The sequence below is a fragment of the Hylobates moloch genome, unplaced genomic scaffold (assembly GCF_009828535.3).
Source record: "Hylobates moloch isolate HMO894 unplaced genomic scaffold, HMol_V3 SCAFFOLD_15, whole genome shotgun sequence".
NCBI lineage: Eukaryota > Metazoa > Chordata > Mammalia > Primates > Hylobatidae > Hylobates > Hylobates moloch.
The window spans coordinates 63902081-63924579 of record NW_026652290.1 but is presented as its reverse complement, the minus strand read 5'-3'; the positions used below and the strand labels follow the sequence as shown (position 1 = coordinate 63924579).

Sequence of the window (22499 nt, the reverse complement as noted above, 5' to 3'; positions counted from 1 at the left end):
CCTAGGGACAGAAAGTAGATTCATGGTTGCCAAAGATGGGTGGAGGGGTGGGCAGGAAATGGGGAATAGCTGCTAATGAATATGGGGTTTCTTTTTTGAGGTGATGAAAATCTTCTGAATTAGACATGGTGATAGTTAAACACCTCTATGCGTATACTAAAAACTATTAACTTTTAAACTTTAAAGTGATGCCTGGGTACAGTGGCTCACACCTGTAATCCCAGCACTTTAGGAAACCAAGGCAGGTGGATCGTTTGAGCCCAGGAGTTTGAGACCAGCCTGGGCAACATGGCGAAACCCCATCTCTACAAAAAATATAAAAAATTAGCCAGGTGTGGTGGCATGCACCTGTAGTCCCAGCTGCTCAGGAGGCTGCGGTGGGAGGATCACTTGAGCCTGGGAGGTTGAGGCTACAGTGAGCTTTTGATTATGCTGCTACACTCCAGCCTGGGCAACAGAGTGAGACCCTGTCTCTAAATCAATTAATCAATCTTCAGTAGAATTTGTCATAGCACCAGGTATATAGGAGGTGTTTAATACTTACTTTGAATTGAATTTATTGTATGCTTAAATACATGTTTTGAATCTTTTTTGGTTTTAGATCTGCTGATTTGGGTCCTACTTTAATGACAAGACCTGGACAACCAGCACTTACCAGAGTGCCCCCACCTATTCTTCCAAGGCCATCACAGCAGACAGGAAGTAGCAGTGTGAACACTTTTAGACCTGCTTACAGTTCATTTTCTTCTGGATATGGTGCCTATGGGAATTCATTTTATGGAGGCTATAGTCCTTATACTTATGGATATAATGGGCTGGGCTACAACCGCCTCCGTGTAGATGATCTTCCACCCAGTAGATTTGTTCAGCAAGCTGAAGAAAGCAGCAGGGGTGCATTTCAGTCCATTGAAAGTATTGTGCATGCTTTTGCCTCTGTCAGTATGATGATGGATGCTACCTTTTCAGCTGTCTATAACAGTTTCAGGGCTGTATTGGATGTAGCAAATCACTTTTCCCGATTGAAAATACACTTTACAAAAGTGTTTTCAGCTTTTGCATTAGTTAGGACTATACGGTATCTTTACAGACGGTTACAGCGGATGTTAGGTTTAAGAAGAGGCTCTGAGAATGAAGACCTCTGGGCGGAGAGTGAAGGAACTGTGGCATGCCTTGGTGCTGAGGACCGAGCAGCTACCTCAGCAAAATCTTGGCCAATATTCTTGTTCTTTGCTGTTATCCTTGGTGGTCCTTACCTCATTTGGAAACTATTGTCTACTCACAGTGATGAAGTAACAGGTAAGAGAACTGTAAGGGAACATGTTCAGATACCATATAACAATCTCAAATTTCAAGAATAGATTTGTTAGTTTTCTTTATATTAATTTGTATTTACTGCTTCCAGTTATATTTTCAGTTAAGAGCTTCAAAACTAGCAGAGGAATATATAGCAAAAATAGGTTTGCTGATTAGTTTATTATTAGTTCAATTTAACAGTGCACATTACCTTACTGTTTACAAGGTACTGAAATTGGTGCTGTGGAGGATACAAAGATACATAGGGCATAATTCCTAGCTTTCTAAAATTTATTGGAAGGGAGGTGGTTTAAGACACATATACAGGTAATTGTAATGAGGCAGAAAGTGTGATAAATATGACAATTGGGGGAGAGACATAAGGTTTCTTGAACCCTTTTTTAATATGCAAGTCACTGTGCTAGGTATTTTGTGTGTTTTATCTCATTTAATTATTTCAACAACCCAAAGAAATAGGAATTATCCTCATTTTGCAAGTGATAAAACTGAGATCCAGAGAACTCACTTACCCAGGGTCACATCTTTAATAAGGCAGAACTATAAACAAAACCAGGACTAGTTGAATGTTAAGCTATATTCTTTCAACTAGTAGAGAGTATTAGCTCACTTTAGAAAAGAGAAGCTAACATTTTTTACTGTGGTATCCAGGAAGAAATGGCATCTAAGTTAGATTTTTGAAAGCTAGGCAACCTTTCAAAAGTTAGATAAAGAAACAAAAACTGTCAAGCTGATAGACCAGCTTGAACAAAAGTATATAGGCAGAAAATATGAGATTTGTTTGGTGGTTGTCCTATAGTATTGCATTGGATAGTAAGAAATAATGCTGAGAAATTAGGTTGAAAGCTAATAGTAGAAGCTCTTAATTGGCATTATGAGACTTAATCTTTACATAAGGAATGGAGGGTTTTTTGGTAGTTTATGTTTGTTTTTGTTTTTAAGCAGACTGTGATATACATGTAAACAAAAGTCAGTCTGAAGGGTTTAAGATAAATCAGTAGAAGTCAAAGCATGTTGTAATTAGATGGTAAAGTTCATAAAGGATTTGGGTTGTGTTCACCTTTGTATTTCTACTGTCTAACCTGCTTGACACATAGAAGGTACTTAATAGATATTTATTAATTTGGGGGCATCAGTTATGATACTTTTGCATTAGACTGAGAGATAATGAAGACCCAAAATAGAGTGTGTGAGAAGCAGGATTCATATAATAGATTCAGTGGATGTAGTTACTGACTAAATGAGGTATATAAAGGCAAAGTAGAAATCAAAATGCCCTAGACCTTTAAATTTGGGTTATTAGAAGGATAATGTTTTATTCATTAACTCAATAAATATTTGTTGGGTGCCAACTACATACCAGAGAATTCTCAGAGCTAGGGATATAGCAATGAATAAAATATATTCTAAAAATCTCGGCCGGGTGCGGTGCCTCACGCTTGTAATCCCAGCACTTTGGGAGGCCGAGGCGGGCGGATCATGAGGTCAGGAGATCGAGACCATGGTGAAACCCCGTCTCTACTAAAAATACAAAAAATTAGCCAGGCGTGGTGGCGGGCGCCTGTAGTCCCAGCTACTCGGAGAAGCTGAGGCAGGAGAATGGCGTGAACCCAGGAGGCGAAGCTTGCAGTGAGCCGAGATTGCGCCACTGCACTCCAGCCTGGGCAACAGAACGAGACTCCGTCTCAAAAAAAAAAAAAAAAAAAATTCTCTGCCTTTGTGGCAACCAAATAGGGAGAAACAGTAAATAAATAAGTAAAATACATAGTAAGCCAGAAGGTACTGGTAAGTGCTATAGGGGAAAAAAACTGGGAAGAATATTGGGAGTGTCAGGAGGAGGAACAGGGGTTGCAGTGCTACATATAGTCAGGGAACGCCTCCCTGAAGGAGTTAAGGGAATAAGTCCTACAGCTCTTTGAAGGAAGAGTGTTTTGAGGCATAGGGAACAGCAAAAATGCAGAGGTATGTAAGTGGCATATCATGGGAACAGGAAGGAGGCCAGTGTGATTGGAGCAAAGTGTTAGTGGCAGGAGATGAAGGGAGTAGATGGTATAAGTTGTAGACATGTGTAAGAACATTGGCCTTTATTCCAAAATGGGAAGCCATTGGAGATTTGTGAGCAAAGGAGTAATATGTCCGGACTTAGGTTTTTTTTTGGTTTTGGTTTTGGTTTTTTCAGGAGACAGAGTCTTGCTCTATCACCCAGGCTGGAGTGCAGTGGTGCGATCTCAGCTCACTGCAACCTCCACCCACCTCCTGGGTTAAAGCAGTTCTCCTGCCTCAGCTTCCCGAGTAGCTAGGACTACAGGTGTAGGCCACCACATCCGGCTACTTTTTTGTATTTTAGTAGAGACGGGTTTTCGCCGTGTTGCCCAGGCTGGTCTCAAACTCCTGAGCTCAGACAGTCTGCCCACCTCAGCCTCCCAAAGTGTTAGGATTACAGGCATGAGCCACTGCACCCAGCCGACTTAGGTTTTAAAAAGAATACCTTTTTGCGGGCAGTCGCTTCCAAGATAGCCAAATAGGAACAGCTCTGGTCTGCAGCTCCCAGCGAGATCGACGCAGAAGGTGGGTGATATCTGCATCTCCAACTGAGGTACCTAGTTCATCTCATTGGGACTGGTTGGATAGTGGGTACAGCCCATAGAGGACGAGCCGAAGCAGGGCAGGGCATCGCTTCACCTAGGAAGTGCAAGGGGTCAGGGGATTTCCCTTTCCTGCCAAGGAAAGCCATGAGTGACTGTACCTGGAGGAACGGTACACTCCTGCCCAAATACCACGCTTTTCCCATGGTCTTCGCAACTGGCAGACCAGGAGATTCCCTCCTATGCCTGGCTCGGCAGGTCCCACACCCACGGAGCCTTGCTCACTGCTAGCGCAGCAGTCTGAGATCAACCAGCAACACTGCAGCTTGATGGGGCGGGGGCAGCATCTGCCATTGCTGAGGCTTGAGTAGCTCACAGTGTAAACAAAGCAGCCGGGAAGCTCGAACTGGGCAAAGCCCACTGCAGCTCAGCAAGGACTATTGCCTGTCTAGATTCCATCTCTGTGGGCAGGGCATAGCTGAACAAAAGGCAGCAGACAGCTTCTGCAGACTTAAACGTCCCTGTCTGACAGCTCTGAAGAGAGCAGTGGTTCTCTGAGCACGGTGTTTGAACTCCAAGAACACAGACTGCTTCCTCAAGCAGGTCCCTGACCCTGTGTATCCTGACTGGGAGACACCTCCCAGTAGGGGCCAACAGACACCTCAAACAGGTGGGTGCCCTTCTGGGACAAAGCTTCCAGAGGAAGGATCAGGCAGCAATATTTGCTGTTCTACAGCCTCTGCTGGTGGTACCCAGGCAAACAGGGTCTAGAGTGGACCTCCAGCAAACTCCAACAGACCTGCAGCTGAGGGGCCTGACTGTTAGAAGGAAAACTAACAACAGAAAGGAATAGCATCAACATCAACAAAAAGGACATCCATACCAAAACCCCATTTGTAGGTCACCAACATCAAAGACCAAAGATAGATAAAACTACAAAGATGGGGAGAAACCAGAGCAGAAAAGCTGAAAATTCCAAAAACCAGAGCGCCTCTTCTCCAAAGGATCGCAGCTCCTCGCCAGCAAGGGGACAAAACTGGGTGGAGAATGAGTTTGACAAGTTGACAGAAGTAGGCTTCCAACGATCGGTAATAACAAATGTCTCCGAGCTAAAGGAGCATGTTCTAACCCATCGCAAAGAAGCTAAAAACCTTGAAAAAAGGTTAGATGAATGGCTAACCAGAATAAACAGTGTAGAGAAGACCTTAAATGACCTGATGGAGCTAAAAGCCACAGCACAAGAACTTCGTGATGCACACACAAGCTTCAATAGCTGATTCAGTGGCCAGGCACGGTGGCTCACGCGTGTAATCCCAGCACTTCGTGGGGCCAAGGTGGGCAGATCGCCTGAGGTTGGGAGTTTGAGACCAGCCTGACCAACATGGAGAAACCCCATCTCTACTAAAAATACAAAATTAGCCAGGCGTGTTGGCACATGCCTGTAATCCCAGCTACTAGGGAGGCTGAGGCAGGACAATCGCTTGAACCCGGGAGGCGGAGGTTGCAGTGAGCCAAGATCGCGCCATCGTACTCCAGCCTGGGCAACAAGAGCGAAACCCCGTCTTAAAAAAAAAAAAAAAAAAAAGCCTATTCGATCAAGTGGAGGAAAGGATATCAGTGATTGAAGATCAAATTAATGAAATAAAACGAGAATACAAGATTAGAGAAAAAAGAGTGAGAAGAAATGAACAAAGCCTCCAAGAAATACGGGACTATGTGAAAAGACCAAATCTATGTTTGATTGATGTACCGGAAAGTGATGGGGAGAATGAAACCAAGTTAGAAAACACTCTTGAGGATATTATCCAGGAGAACTTCCCTAACTAGCAAGGCAGGCCAACATTCAAATTCAGGAAATACAGAGAACACCACGAAGATACTCCTCGGAAGAGCAACCCCAAGACACGTTAATTGTCCGATTCACCAAGGCTGAAATGAAGGAAAAAATGTTAAGGGCAGCCGGGGAGAAAGGCCAGATTGCCCAAAAAGGGAAGCCCATCAGACTAACAGCAGCTCTCAGCAGAAACCCTATAAGCCAGAAGACAATGGGGGCCAATATTCAACATTCTTAAAATAATTTTCAACCCAGAATCTCATATCCAGCCAAACTAAGCTTCATAAGTGAAGGAGAAATAAAGTCCTTTACAGACAAGCAAATGCTTAGAGATTTTGTCACCACCAGGCCTGCCTTACAAAAGCTCCTGAAGGAAGCACTAAACATGGAAAGGAACAACTGGTACCAGCCACTGCAAAAACATGCCAAATTGTAAAGACCATCAACACTATGAAGAAACTGCATCAATTAACGGGCAAAATAACCAGTTAACATCATAATGACAGGATCAGATTCACACATAACAATGTTAACCTTAAATGTAAATGGGCTAAATGCCCCAATTAAAAGACACAGACTGGCAAATTGGATAAAGAGTCAAGACCCATGGGTGTGCTGTATTCAGGAGACCCATCTCTTGTTCAAAGACACACATAGGCTCAAAATAAAGGGATGGAGGAAGATCTACCAAGCAAATGGAAAGCAAAAAAAAAGCAGGAGTTGCAATCCTAGTCTCTGATAAAACAGACTTTAAACAAAAATCAAAAGAGACAAGGCCATTACATAATGGTAAATGGATCAATTCAACAAGAAGAGCTAACTGTCCTAAATATATATGCATCCAATACAGGAACACCCAGATTCATAAAGTAAGTCCTTAGAGACTTACAAAGAGACTTAGACTCCCACACAATCATAATGGGAGACTTTAACACCCCACTGTCAATATTAGATCAATGAGACAGAAGTTTAACAGGGATATCCAGGACTTGAACTCACCTCTGGACCAAGCGGACCTAATAGACATCTACAGAACTCTACACCCCAAATCAACAGAGTATACATTCTTCTCAGCACCACATCTCACATATTCTAAAATTGACCACATAATTGGAAGTAAAACACTCCGCAGCAAATGTAAAAGAACAGAAATCACAACAAACTGCCTCTCAGACCACAGTGCAATCAAACTAGAACTCAGGATTAATAAACTCACTCAAAACCACACAACTACATAGAGACTGAACAACCTGTTACTGAATGACTATTGGGTAAATAACAAAATGAAGGCAGAAATATGTTCTTTCAAACCAAGGAAAACAAAGACACAACATACCAGAATCTCTGGGACACATTTAAAGCAGTGTGTAAAGGAAAATTTATAGCACTAAATGCCCACAAGAAGCAGGAAAGATCTAAAATCAACACCCTAACATCACAATTAAAAGAACTAGAGAAGCAAGAGCAAACAAATTCAAAAGCTAGCAGAAGGCAAGAAATAACTAAGATCAGAGCAAAACTGAAGGAGATAGAGACACAAAAAACCCTTCAAAAAATCAATGAATCCAGGAGCTGGTTTTTTGAAAAGATCAACAAAATAGACTGCTAGCAAGACTAATGAAGAAAAGAGAGAAGAATCAAATAGATGCAATAAAAAATGATAAAAGGGGTATCACCACCGATCCCACAGAAATACAAACTACCATCAGAGAATACTATAAACACCTCTACGTAAGTAAACTAGAAAATCTAGAAGAAATGGATAAATTCCTGGACACATACACCCTCCCAAGACTAAACCAGGAAGAAGTTGAATCTCTGAATAGACCAATAACAGGTTCTGAAATTGAAGCAATAATTAATAACCTACCAACCAAAAAAAGTCCAGGACCAGACAGATTCACAGCCAAATTCTGCCAGAGGTAGAAAGAGGAGCTGGTACCATTCGTTCTGAAACTATTCCAATCAATAGAAAAAGAGGGAATCCTCCCTAACTCATTTTATGAGGCCAGCATCATCCTGATACCAAAGCCTGGCAGAGAAACACACACACCGAAGAATTGTAGGCCAGTATCCCCGATGAACATCGATGCAAAAATCCTCAATAAAATATTGGCCAACTGAATCCAGCAGCACATCAAAAAGCTTATCCACCATGATCAAGTTGGCTTCATCCCTGAGATGCAAGGCTGGTTCAACATACGCAAATCAATAAACGTAATCCATCACATAAACAGAACCAAAGACAAAAACCAAATGATTATCTCAATAGATGCAGAAAAGGCCTTCAACAAAATTGAACAGTCTTTCATGCTAAAAACTCTCAATAAACTAGGTATTGATGGAATGTATCTCAAAATAATAAGAGATATTTATGACAAACCCACAGCCAATATCATACTGAATGGGCAAAAAGTGGAAGCATTCCCTTTGAAAACTGGCACAAGACAAGGATGCCCTTTGTCACCACTCCTATTCAACATGGTGTTAGAAGTTCTGGCTAGGGCAGTCAGGCAAGAGAAAGAAATAAAGGGTATTCAATTAGGAAAAGAGGAACTCAAATTGTCTCTGTTTGCAGATGACATGGTCGTATATTTAGAAAACCCCATTGTGTCAGCCCAAAATCTCCTTAAGCTGATAAGCAACTTCAGCAAAGTGTCAGGATACAAAATCAATGTGCAAAAATCACAAGCATTCCTATACACCAGTAATAGCTAAATCATGAGTGAACTCCCATTCACAATTAGTACAAAGAGAATAAAATACCTAGGAATCGAACTTACAAGGGATGTGAAGGACCTCTTCAAGGAGAACTACAAACCACTGCTCAATGAAATAAAAAAGGACACAAATGGAAGAACATTCCATGCTCATGGATAGGAAGAATCAATATCGTGAAAATGGCAATACTGCCCAAGGTAATATATAGATTCAGTGCTATCCCCATCAAGCTACCAATGACTTTCTTCACAGAATTGGAAAAAACTACTTTAAAGTTCATATGGAACCAAGAAAGAGCCCACATAACCAAGACAATCCTAAGCAAAAAGAACAAAGCTGGAGGCATCACGCTACCTGACTTCAAACTATACTACAAGGCTACAGTAACCAAAACAGCATAGTACTTGTACCAACACAGATATGTAGACCAATGGAACAGAACAGAGGCCTCAGAAATAACACCACATCTACAACCATCTGATCTTTGACAAACCTGACAAAAACAAGAAATGGGGAAAGGATTCCCTATTTAATAAATGGTGTTGGGAAAACTGGCTAGCCATATGTAGAAAGCTGAAACTGGATTCCTTCCTTACACTGTATACAAAAATTAACTCAAGATGGATTAAAAACTTAAATGTAAGACTTAACACCATAAAAACCCAAGAAGAAAACCTAAGCAACACCTTCAGGACATAGGAATGGGCAAAGACTTCATGACTAAAACACCAAAAACAATGACAACAAAAGCCAGAATAGACAAATGGGATCTAATTAAACTAAAGAGCTTCTGCACAGCAAAAGAAACTATCATCAGAGTGAACAGGCAACCTACAGAATGGGAGAAAATGTTTGCAATGTACCCATCTGACAAAGGGCTAACGTCCAGAACCTACAAAGAACTTAAACAAATTTACAAGAAAAAACCCATCAAAAAGTAGGCAAAAGATATGAACAGATACTTCTCAAAAGAAGACATTTATGCAGCCAACAGACATATGAAAAAATGCTCATCATCACTGGTCATCAGAGAAATGCAAATCAAAACCACAATGAGATACCATCTCATGCCAGTTAGAATGATCATTAAAAAGTCAGGAAACAACAGATGCTGGAGAAGATGTGGAGAAATAGGAATGCTTTTACACTGTTGGTGGGAGTGTAAATTAGTTCAACCATTGTGGAAGACAGTGGGGCGATTCCTCAAGGATCTAGAACTAGAAATACCGTTTGACCCAGTGATCCCATTACTGGGTGTATATATCCAAAGGATTATAAATCGTGCTACTATAAAGACACATGCACACATATGTTTATTGTGGCACTGTTCACAATAGCAAAGACTTGGAACCAGCCCACATGTCCATCAATGATAGACTGGATTAAGAAAATGTGGCACATATACACCATGGAATACTATGCAGCCATAAAAAAAGATGAGTTCATGTCCTTTGCAGGGACGTGGATGAAGCTGGAAACCATCATTCTCAGCAAACTGTCACAAGGACAGAAAACCAAACACCGCATGTTCTCACTCATAGGTGGGAGTTGAACAATGAGAACACATGGACACAGGGCAGGGAGTATCACACACCGGGGCCTGTCAGGGGGTGGAGGGGCTTGGAGAGGGATAGCATTAGGAGAAATACCTAATGTAAATGACGAGTTGATGGGTGCAGCAAACCAACATGATAACATGTATACCTCTGTAACCGGCACATTGTGCACATGTACCCTAGAACTTAAAGTATTAAATATAAATATAAATATATACATATATATATATGTATATATACCTTTTTGCTAAGAATGGTTTGTAGGTAGAGCTAGGGCAGAAGAAACCAATCAGGAGAGTCAAGTGGCCATTACCTTAATTCAAGTGAGAAATGATGGTGGCTTGGCTCAGCATGGCAGTGACATGGGTCCTGAGATAGAGTCAGATTGGGATTACTCACCCCTGTAATCCCAACACTGGGAGGATGAGGCCTGCAGATCGCTTAAGCCTGGCAAATCACTTGAGCCCAGAAGTTTAAGGCCAGCCTGTGCAGCATAGGGAAAACCTGTCTCTACAACAATTACAAAAATTATCCGGGTGTGGTGGTGCGTGCTTATAGTCCCAGTTACTTGGGAGGCTGAGATGGGAGGGTGGCTTGAGCCTTGGAGGTTGAGCCTGAAGTGAGCTGAGATTGTACCACTGTACTCCAGTTTGGGTGACACAGTAAGACCCCGTCTCAAAATAAATAAATGGAAGAACTAATACAAGTGAATGATACTACTATCATAGAAAGACAGAAAAGAAGACAGAGTAAGATGGAAATCAGGAAGAACAGAAGTAGAACCATATTGCTGCATTATGGAGGAAGAGTGGAAGGATGATGAATGATGTAAGGTTCTACAATAAGATCAAAAACTGAGAAAAGATTATTAGATCTGGCAACTGGAAGTCATCAAGCTCCAGCAAGTAGTTTTGGTACAGTGGAGAAGACAGAAACTGTAGCAGAGGATGAAGGGTAAATAAAGTCAGAAGATGTGAAAAAAGAAAAGATTAGCAGTGAATGGAAGGAGGGAGGAAAAGAATGGCCAAATTGAGTGATCAAGTTGTTGTGGTGGGAGATTGTCAGTTTTTTGTTTTGCTTTGTCTTTTCAGAAGTGAGGAGATCTGAGAATGTTTTTAGGCTAAAAGAAAGGAGTCAGTAGAGAAGGAACAGTTATAAATAAGGGAAAGATAGGAGTTAAATGATGAAGAAGCTACTATAGGAAGTAAGAGAGGGTGTGATCTTACGGAACCTGGCAGGTGAAAAGGAAGGACAGTTTTTTATCTGAGTCAAAAGGAGAGGAAATCGGTAATGATACAAAGAGATTTTTGAGGAGAAGCAAAATTGAGGTCCTATTACTTTAGCTCTTAGAGCAGGGGTTGGCAAACCATGGCCTGTGGGCAAGATCTGGCCTGCTCCTATTTTTGTACAGCTCACAAGCTAAAAATGGTTTTTATACTTTTCAGTTGTTGGAAAATTAAAAGAACGTTTTAAAAATTGAAATAATTTGTGATGTGAAAATTATATAGAATTCGAATTTCATTAATAAAGTTGTATTGGAGCACAGCCACACTTATTTCCATACATATTGTTATGGCTGCTTTTCCACTGTAACAGTGGAATTGAATAGTTTGCACAGAGACTATGTGTGAAATTCCGATGGCTTCACTTTTGCTCTGCCCACTACAAATTTCAGTAACTTAGTTATAACTTGATAGCATGATGAGTAATACATACATTGTTATACTACAGTGGGTTTTTTTAAAATTATGAATGCATACATGGCACACAAGAAAAAAGTGTACTTTGAGTGTCATATTTTCAAGGCACAGTATAGTATGAATTATTCTGTTATTGAATTAGATGGTAAAAAAACTATTATACAGTGACACTATAGCTATGTTAAATGGCTATACTGCACATCAACATTACCAGATTGAGCACTCATCACAGAAAATCAACAGTCAAAAAAATTAGAAAATTTAAAATGGAATTCTCATCACAGCAGAATTTCCTCATCAAAAGAAAAATAAAATAAAATGAGGCTGCAACCAAAATAAGTTCCTGAGAGGTTCATGTGTTACCCAAGCAAGGAAACCTGTTTACTCATGGTAATCGCAACAACCAAAAAAAATATGTCCAGAGAAAGTAAACTTGTTTAAGGTTATTAGCTTCTCAGTGAGAACAGTTTCTTGAAGAGTTGACGGCATTTTGAACAACATGGCCAACTTAAAATAAGACAAATGATTTGAATGTTTTTCCTTGGCTCATCATGACCCAATGGATATTAATACTTGCTAAATCTGTTGGCCAAATGTTGTCATCATGGGAGTGAGTTCATTATCTTGAGAATGAGTTTGTTATACAAGCTAGTTCGGCCCTCTTACTCTCTCGTGTGCACTCTTTTGCCATGTGATGCCTCCTGCCATGTTATGACACAACAAGAAGGCCCTTACCAAATGCCCCTTGATCTCGGATTTCCTAGCCCCCAGAACTGTGAGCAAATAAACTTTCATTGTTTACAAATTACCCAGTCTATAGTATTCTGTTAAAGTAGCATAAAACAAAGACAGGCCAGGCTTGGTGGCTCATGCCTGTAATCCTAGTACTTTGGGAGGCCGAGGCAGGCGGATCATGAGGTCAGGAGATCAAGACCATCCTGGCTAACGTGGTGAAACCCCGTCTCTACTGAAGAAAAAAAAAAAAAAAGACAGTACTGCTTAGTTGTTTGAGAAGTCAATGATGAATTGGAAATGACTGAAGAATTAGCCTCTGTGAATAGTCATGGTTCAACTACAGACAAGAACATTTTCAAAGAAGGTGAAAACACTGATTCCGTACAACCTGAATCTGCTAAGATGTGTTGCACCTGATAATGGTGAAAATTATAGGTGGAGCAGGAAAAGGCCTAGTTGGACAAAAGTTACAAAGCTTTTGAAAATAGTTTTTTTGTTTATGGTTATTCATTGTATTATTCATCAGCAGCCACACTGCAGAAAATATTTGAATTTATCATGTGTTATTGAACTAGTAGTGTCAAGGTAAAGTTTATTCACTCTTGTGACATAATCATTGTCAGTTTTGTGAATTTTTGTCAGATACAGAAGCTGAAGATCCCGACTTGCCCTACCGCATGGCAATTCAATGGCAGAACAAGGCTTAAGTTTTATTTTATTTTTTTTGAGATTGAGGCCAAGAATGAAATTTTTCTGAACAGAACTCCTTTTCAGCTATTGTTATTAAACCCATTCAGCTTTGGAAATCACCTTTTACTGCAGACTTAGTTAAATTCTGAGTTCTTTTTGGAGACAGGGTCTTGCTTTGTCAGCCAGGCTGGAGTGCAGTAGCATGATCATAGGTCACTGCAACCTCACTCTTGGGCTCACATGATTCTCCCACCTCAGCTTCCCAAGTAGCTAGTACTAGAAGTACACATCACCACACCTGGCCAATTTATTTATTTATTGTGGAGACGAGATCCATATCCACTGTGTTGCTCAGTCTGGTCTTGAACTCCTGGCCTCAAGCAATCCTGCCTCAGCCTCCCAAAGTGCTGAGTGAGATTATAGGCATGAACCACCATGTCCAGCCCAGACTTAGTTATATTCTTTGTTGTTGTTTTCTTTTTGAGACAAGGCCTCTCTCAGTTGCCCAGGCTGGAGTGCAGTACTGCAGTCTTGGCTCACTGCAACCTCTGCCTCCCAGGTTCAAGCGATTCAAGCTGAGGCTACAGGTTCATGCCACCACATCTGCCTAATTTTGTTTATTTTTTTGTAGAAACAAGGTTTCCCTATGTTGTCCAGGTTGGTCTTGAACTCCTGGACTCATGCAATTTCCCCTGTCTCAGCCTCTCAAAGTACTGGGATTACAGGCATGCGCCACCATGCCCAGCTAATTTTGTATTTTTAGTAGTGATGGGGTTTCTCCATGTCGGTCAGGCTGATCTCAAACTCCCGACCTCAGGTGATCCACCCGCCTCAGCCTCTCAAAGTGCTGAGATTACAGGTGTGAACCACGGTGCCTGGCCTGTATTCTTAAGTAATTCAAACTGAAACCACAAAGCAGAACAGTGCTTATATGCAAAACCTATGCTGGAGTAAAGTTTTGACAACGCCTAATATAGTTTGACTCACAGGTAATGTCACACTGCTTTGTATCTCTCAGACTGTCAGAAGTTAACACAAGCAGTATCTCCATTCCCACGCAAGTTGGCAGCAGATACATTTTCCAAGCTTAAGTTATTAATACAATGCTAGAGCGTTTTTTGGACCTCCATGCAAGCACAAAGGAAATTTCCATATTTCAAAATCCATTTAACTATGCAATTGAGGAACTTCCACTTAATCTTCATTTGGAAGTGATTAATCTGCAACATAATAACATGGTAAAAGGCAAATATCAAGAGAAGAATTTAACAGAATTATATTCTGGCCTACTACTCTCCCAGCTAATAACTATGCTCAATTAAAACCACATACTCATAGACTCATATTAGGATTTGACATTACCTATCTGTGTGAAAAGGCATTTTCAAAAATGCAGTACCTCAAATTTTATTACAAATTAGAATTAGCAAATGAATATTTATAATTGATTTCCAATTAAGTGAAATATCCTTCCCCCAAAATATTTCATTCTTCTAAGTAACTTCCAAATAGACCTGTATTACAAAAAAGAAACATGGTTATTATATTTTTAATCTTGTCAATAAATTTATGGAAATTTTGTTTCCTCTTTTTATAAAAGTAATTGCCCAATATCCTGTTTTGCCTCTTGGCTTTCAAAGTCTAAAATACTAACTATCTGACCCTTTTCAGAAAAAATTTGCCAACCCCTGGCTTATGGTAAGGGAGCGGGAAGTTGGAGCTTAAAGAAAGGAAAAAGTTCATAATAGGTATCTTTAGTGGATCTTTTATTGATTTAACATAGTATTCATTATAGATTTTACTTGGGAGGGGAGGACTTTTCTCTTGGCAAATTTATGCCGTTTGCAAACCATAGCCATTGAAATACCTGCATTTTTCTTTTGTAAATTTTATTAACCTAATTTTAATTTGGCTTATAGACAGCATCAACTGGGCAAGTGGTGAGGATGACCATGTAGTTGCCAGAGCAGAATATGATTTTGCTGCCATATCTGAAGAAGAAATTTCTTTCCGGGCTGGTGATATGCTGAACTTAGCTCTCAAAGGTAATAAATTACGAATAAGTTGGAATTATCTGTAAATTTTGATATTCATAAATGCAGTATTAAAAATTACAACAAAGGATCTTGTTCGTTGTTAGTTAACTTAGAGACAGTTACTAGAACTTCTTTTTCATGTCAATTTAGAGCTTCCAAATCTGGAGGAGTCAGGAAGAAATGCCCCAGCAGAGTTATTCTAATAGTATTTCACTGAGATAAGGAAAGGCTTTGTTTATATAGGCTTTTCTAAACTCAAAATACTTGAATTTCAAACTGTTAATCCCCACACAAATATGTGATGTCAGTAACTAAACATAACAAATCTAATAAAGCAAAGGAATTATCTAACATCATCTAAGCATTGCTGTTAGTCCTTGATTACTGGGACTGGTGTTGCTTCTTTATTCAGTAGTGTTTACCTCAGAAATTTCATCATGAGTAGTTTAAGAAATATTGTCGTGAAGTATTATAGAACCCCAGCAAGAAATTTATACGCATCTCGGGTTTATTTTTGGACCAAGTCACTGATACTTTTTAATGACTCTAGGCAAAATGACCTTTTCCTCCACCCTTCCTGAGTAATGATTATCAGGATTTTTGTGGATTTTTTTAAATATGTGTATTTATGGGGATTCAAGTTTATTGCAAAAAGTGATGTTTTGTTGATAAAGGTACTAATAACAATAACATTATTTATTGAGTACTTAACTATGTACAAGGTACTATATTTTACATATTTCATTTAAGCCTTAGAATAATACTGTGAGGTGGTACTATTATTACCCTGTACTTGTTTTACACTTGAAGAAACTGAGACTCAGAATAAGTAAATTGTCCAGTATCACAAAGCAAAGGTGCAATAGAACTGGACTATGAATCTAGGTTTGTCTAACTTGAGACCTTGTGCTTTTAACAACTCTGCCTGTTTTTTCATGGAAGGATCTGTTAATGGAAACTTCACCCTTTTTTTTTTTGGTTTTAGTCATTCTATGCAGAGAAGAAATACCTTCAATGTTCAAATCATTACTATGTAAATAATTGAAAATTTTGGATGAGATTACTAAATCTTTGCCTCATCCCTTTTACAAAAAACCTAGACTTAAGCGAGGTGCAGTGGTGTGCACCTGTAGTCCCACCTACTCAAGGGGCTGAGGCAGGAGGATCACTTGAGGCCAGGAGTTTGAGGCTGTAGTACACTGTAATCACACCTGTGGAATAGCACCACTGCACTCCAGCCTGGGCAACGTAGTGTAACCTTGTCTCAAGAAAAAAGTAAAAAACAAACCTCTAGACTTTTAGGTATTCTATTCGTATTTTTCTTTCTTTCTTTTTTTTTTTTTTTTTTTGAGACAGAGTCTCGCTCTGTTGCTCAGGCTGGAGTGCAGTGGCACGATCTCTGCTCACTGCAACCTCTGCCTCCCGGGTTCAAGTGATTCTCCTGCCTCAGCCTCCTGAGTAGCTGGGACTACAGGCACTTGCCTCCACACCCAGCTAGTTTTTGTATTTTTAGTAGAGACAGACTTTCACCATGTTGGTCAGGCTGGTCTCGAACTCATGACCTTGTGATCTGCCCGACTCAGCCTCCCAAAGTGCTGGAATTACAGATGTGTACCACCACACTGGGCCTATTCATATTTTTCTTATAGGGAAAATAGCAATTTACTATTTTGGATTTCAAATGAATGATTTTTTAAAGATTTGTTGTTAGAGACAGGAACAACACAGATAATTTTAATTAGAGGTCATGTGGTTTCTTTCAGTCACATAACACTTCAGAAAAATTTTATATTTCATTATTCTTCAATGAATAGTGCCTCTTAACACTAGCTTGCTTCTTGGCTTTCCTCCGTTGCTCAAGGAAAGCGTGTTTGGGCATTTGGAACAAAATCGGTCATAGACGTGGTAAATTTGTTTTTTCCTGTTATTTAGAGCATTAAACATTAAAAAGTCTTATATTGTGTCTAAATTATAATGTTGAACTAAAATTGTAACAGTTAAGCAGCTTTTTAAAGATATAGATAAAATAGGAAAATACCATAGAAAATTGAGTACATTAAATAATCTTTCTTTAAGCTTAGAGTATTGCCTTTATTTATCATATGGCTAGAAATAACAGAGGTCTTAAATTTTTTGCCCATCTTGGATTGAAGTTAATATTTACTATCTTCAGGATTGTTTATCACAATCGCATGAAATGAATTTTATATTTTTGCCAAAAGTAGGCCAAGAAAGCTGAGTGCATAAAGGTATATCTTTTCTATACTTATTCCTAACTTAGCCAGTTGAGAAGGAATGAGATACTCATTTTTTAGACTCCAATTTAAAATACGAAAGACATTGATGTTTTCAGTTTTGAGAGAACTAAATCTCCTTACTCTATGAATGGACCAACTGATGATAAACTTTATGTTCTTCAAGGTGGAAGGAAATATTTAGTAAGTATAAAATAAAAATAGAAGAATGGATCCTAGAGCTGTTAAGCCTACTCAGCATTTGATTTTGAATATATATGCACGTACTATTTGTTATCTACTATGTAAGCATAACAGATTTTCCTGAATATGATATTTTACCATTAATATTCTGTTGGACCTCCCAAGTATATTGTAATTACAAGACTCTTTTTTTCCATCAGAACAACAACCCAAAGTGCGTGGTTGGCTTCTGGCTAGCCTTGATGGCCAAACAACAGGACTCATACCTGCGAATTATGTCAAAATTCTTGGTAAAAGAAAAGGTAGGAAGACGGTGGAATCAAGTAAAATTTCCAAGCAGCAACACTCTTTTACCAACCCAACACTAACTAAAGGAGCCACGGTTGCTGATTCTTTGGATGAACAGGAAGCTGCCTTTGAATCTGTTTTTGTTGAAACTAATAAGGTTCCAGTTGCACCTGATTCCACTGGGAAAGATGGAGAAAAGCAAGATCTTTGATATCTTTCATGTTTGCCTGCAGTTGAACAATACTTTAGAGTACTTTTTAAAATTATTTCTCACAAAGAAATGAATGTACAATCCAATGAAAACATTTGTTACTGGCTATTCCAGGTGTTTTGCTGCTAGAAATTATTAAAGTTACACACTAGTATGTTGATCTGGTGACCTGGTTACATTTTATTATACACATTATTGGACCATAAGGACATTTGTTTCACCTAGATTTTAAGATTATGGAGACTACTGTCATTTTCATCTTATTTAAATCTCTAGGTTTATTGGAAGAGTAAGATTGATGAACTATAGCATGGACAGTTTGGTACAGTAGGGATCATTAATATTTTTAAAAGTTCTACATTAATTGACTTGGAATCCTTAGAAATAGAGTGATAACATATCAGTATGAGAACAGGCAAAAGGTAAATTTTTTTTTTTTTTTACAACCTTAAGTAATCTCAATAATAAAATTTTCTGATCTGTATTATATCCAGTGTTGGGTTTATATTTTCACCCACAAACAACTGACACTACTATCTTTTACTGTATTTTTAAAAATTTATCTTGAAAAGGTCACCCAGAAGCATTCTGAAGGAAATGGTTCTAGAATGATAGAGTATGTAGCCCTAATAGTCTTCCCTCCTAGCAAAAAGTCTGAAATTTATCTTTCTTACAAACTGTTCCATTTCTTCTAAGGATCACTTAATTATTTATCTCTTCAAGCCAGGTGTGGTGGCTCACGCCTGTAATCCTAGCACTTTGGGAGGCCAAGGCGGGCAGATCACCTGAGGTTGGGAGTTCGAGACCACCCTGACCAACATAGAGAAAGCCCGTCTTTACTAAAAATACAAAATTAGCCAGGTGTGGTGGCACATGCCTATAATCCCAGCTACTCGGAGGCTGAGGCAGGAGAATCACTTGAACCTGGGAGGCGGAGGTTACACTGACCCGGAGATCTCGCCATTGCACTTCAGCCTGGGCAACAAAAGCGAAACTCCATCTCAAAAAAAAAAAATTATTTATTCCTTTAAAATATGACTAGTTTTCATACTGGGTGAATCAGAAGTATATGAAAGGTATACTTTCTTTTCCTACAACAAATACTTGAGTTCTTTTGAGTTTGCACTTAATGATATAATCAGTTATAATGGTAATTTTTAATCTTTTCATAGATTTTTTGCCTCTACCTTGTGTAATTTTTTAAATTCCATATTTAGGATGCTCTGTAAATATTGAAAATGTGTCACATTGGATACATTTTTCTTTTAGGTTTAATTTTTACTACTGAGACTTATTTATAGTCTTAGTGCTCAATTGCCATTTAGAATATGATAATCCTCACACCTGTAATCTCAGCACTTTGGGAGGCCAAGGCGGGCGGATCACCTGTGGTCAGAAGTTTGAGACCAGCCTGGCCAACACGGTGAAACCCTGTCTCTACTAAAAATACAAAAATTAGCTGGATGCAGTGGCATGCACCAGTAGTCCCAGCTACTCAGAAGGCTGACGCAAGAGAATCACTTGAACCCAGGAGGCAGAGGTTGCAGGGAGCTGAGATCACGCCACTGCACTCCAGCCTAGGGGACAGAGCAAGACTCTGTCTCAAAACAAAAATAATAATAATAATAATACGATAATGCTATTTGACGTGTTTTTTGGTTTATAATGATTTTAAATGCGGTTAACTTTCAGTACGCTGAGTATTTCCCCAGAAAATTGGAAACTTCATATACTTGCTATGAACATACTACAGAGTAATACTATCAGTAATACAGATGTATAAGAATACATTTATACATATTGTTGAAAACTTTGAACTGTTTGATAAAAATTGTGATTTAGTATTTTTTCTTTTTTTTTTTTTTTGGAACAGAGTCTCGCTCTGTGGCCCAGGCTCTGTGGCGCGATCTCGGCTCACTACAAGCTCGGCCTCCCAGGTTCACGCCATTCTCCTGCCTCAGCCTCCCGAGTAGCTGGGACTACAGGTGCCCGCCACCAGGCCCAGCTAATTTTTTTTGTATTTTTAATAGAGACGGGGTTTCACCATGTTATCCAGGATGGTCTCCATCTCCTGACCTCGTGATGAGCCTGCTTCGGCCTCCCAAAGTGTTGGGATTACAGGTGTGAGCCACTGCACCCGGCAATTTAGTATTTTTTTTCTAACAGACTATGTTCAACAAATAAGTAATTCTTGAATAGTTCAGATTAAAACATACAGGAACCAAGTACATACCCAGCATAGAAGAACTTTACTAAAGGCTTCTTGGAAAGCCCTTTTTTGAAATGACAGTATCATAAGTAACATGTCATTTAAAATAGAAATCTTGACCCAGTGCAGAAAAATAAATACTTCATAGTAAAATTTATTTATCTTTGGCCAATTTTTCAACACTCAGGTATTAGCCTTGAAGTTGAAGAGATAAGGTTTCTTGTATATTATTTTGCATTTGTGTTCTACAATTAAAGGTTCTACTTTGATTTGTCAGATAATTTATAGAAATTTTGTTCTCAAAACAAATTATTAAATTTGGGGTTGAGATGTCTAAATTGAATGCTAGAAGTAAAGTAGAAGTGACCACTATTAAAGATGTATAGGGAGAAGAGTACAGCACAAAGTGATAAAACAGTGACGCTTTTGTAAGGGTGTTTATTGTTTGGTTAAGTCTGCTAAATTACAGTATGCATTATCTGGTGACTGTGTGCCTGAAAATTCATTTTGTATTAAAATTCTGGAGAAGGAATTCAGGACTAGAATAAAGAGAAATTTTGTGACCTTTTTTATCATGACAGTTTTAGAATAATTTTTTTAGCTGAGATTAAATGTTCAAGGCTCCAATATTATTTTTAGGAACTTATTTAAGGAGTGCTACTTTACAGAAATTACTAACACACCAAAACATTTTTAACTAAATAAAATACAAGTTTACAATAATAAAACATGTTTCTTTTAATTTTTCTGATTATATTTTATGAGTTCAGAAAGGAAATGGTAAGAGAACTATACATTTTCATGTTTTAACATTTTATGTATGTACTTGATTCTGTCTGTGTGTCATAATTACACATTTACTTGAACACAGCTATCCTTTATCTTGTCCTTTCTTTAATAGAAAAATGAACAGAAACTGAGTGCAGTTAAATTTTTATTTTTAGTAGGTTGTGAAGTTACTTTCACTGGAGAAATAAAAATATGTTAAACTTGATTGACTTTTTTTTAAGATAAATTGTTAACGCTTTTGCAGGATTAGAATTAATATGAGGTCTCTCTGTAACATTATTGTATATATTACCTACTACAAACCTATCTGTTCTATTTCTTTGTGATTTAAAGAAAAATAGGCCAGGCGTGGTAGCTCACACCTATAATCCCAGCACTTTGGGAGGCCAAGGTGGGTGGATCACAAGGTCAGGAGTTCGAGACCAGCCTGGCCAATATGAAGAAACCCCGTCTCTGCTAAAAATACAAAAATTAGCCAGATGTGGCTGTGGGTGCCTGTAGTCCCAGCTACTCAGGAGGCTGAGGCATGAAAATTGCTTGAACCCGGGAGGCAGAGATTGCAGTGAGCTGAGATCGCGCCACTGCACTCCAGTCTGTGCGACAGAGCAAGACTCCATCTAAAAAGAAAAAAACAAACAAACAAACAAACAAATACATTTATATAGAATTACCTACAGGTGTGTTAAATAAAAAGACTTCATCCCTAGATTTTGGGGGATCTAGATTCTAGTTTAGACATCACTGCTTACTGTAAGATTTAAGTCCCATTATTTATTTTTCAGTTTCCTAATTTATAACAATAGATATAGCTGCTACACCTGCCTCACATGAAAGTGCTTTTTTTTTACGTTAATTTTAATTTTTTTTTTTGAGACAGGGTTTTGCTCTTATCACCCAGGCTGGAGTGCAGTGGCGAGATCTCGGCTCACTGCAACCCCCAACTCCTGGGTTCAAGTGATTCTCCTGCTTCAGCTTACCCAGTAGCTGGGATTACAGACACCCGCCACCATGCCCAGCTAATTTTTGTATTTTTAGTAGAGTCGGGGTTTCACCACATTGGCCAGTCTGGTCTTGAACTTCTGACCTCAGGTGATCTGCCCGCCTCAGCCTCCCCAAGTGCTGGGATTACCGTCACGAACCACCGCGCTGGGCCTGAAAATGCTTTTTAAAAAATACAGGGGCCGAGTGCGGTGGCTCACGCCTGTAATCCTAGCACTTTGGGAGGCCGAGGCGGGTGGATCACCTGAGATCAGGAGTTCGAGACCAGCCTGGGCAACACGGTGGAACGCTGTCTCTACTAAAAATATAAAAAATTAGCCAGGCATGGTGGCACACACCTCTAGTCCCAGCTACTCGGGAGGCTGCAAATTGCTGATCCAGTTGGGCAACACAAGGT

The 22499-nt window shown here is 39.2% G+C and overlaps 1 protein-coding gene across 3 annotated transcripts in view; it reads left to right on the top strand.

Moving 5' to 3' along the window:
* PEX13 (peroxisomal biogenesis factor 13) overlaps nucleotides 1-18594 on the top strand; it is an 89734-nt gene extending 71140 nt beyond the window's left edge. For all 3 annotated transcript variants that reach the window (XM_058428775.1, XM_058428774.1, XM_032178584.2), the window contains 3 exons: nucleotides 602-1296; nucleotides 15052-15177; nucleotides 17807-18594. In XM_058428775.1, coding sequence (XP_058284758.1) covers nucleotides 627-1296; nucleotides 15052-15177; nucleotides 17807-18105 — 1095 coding nt within the window. In that variant the 5' untranslated portion in view covers nucleotides 602-626 and the 3' untranslated portion in view covers nucleotides 18106-18594. The remainder of the gene's footprint in view (nucleotides 1-601; nucleotides 1297-15051; nucleotides 15178-17806) is intronic.
* Nucleotides 18595-22499: the final 3905 nt, after the last annotated feature.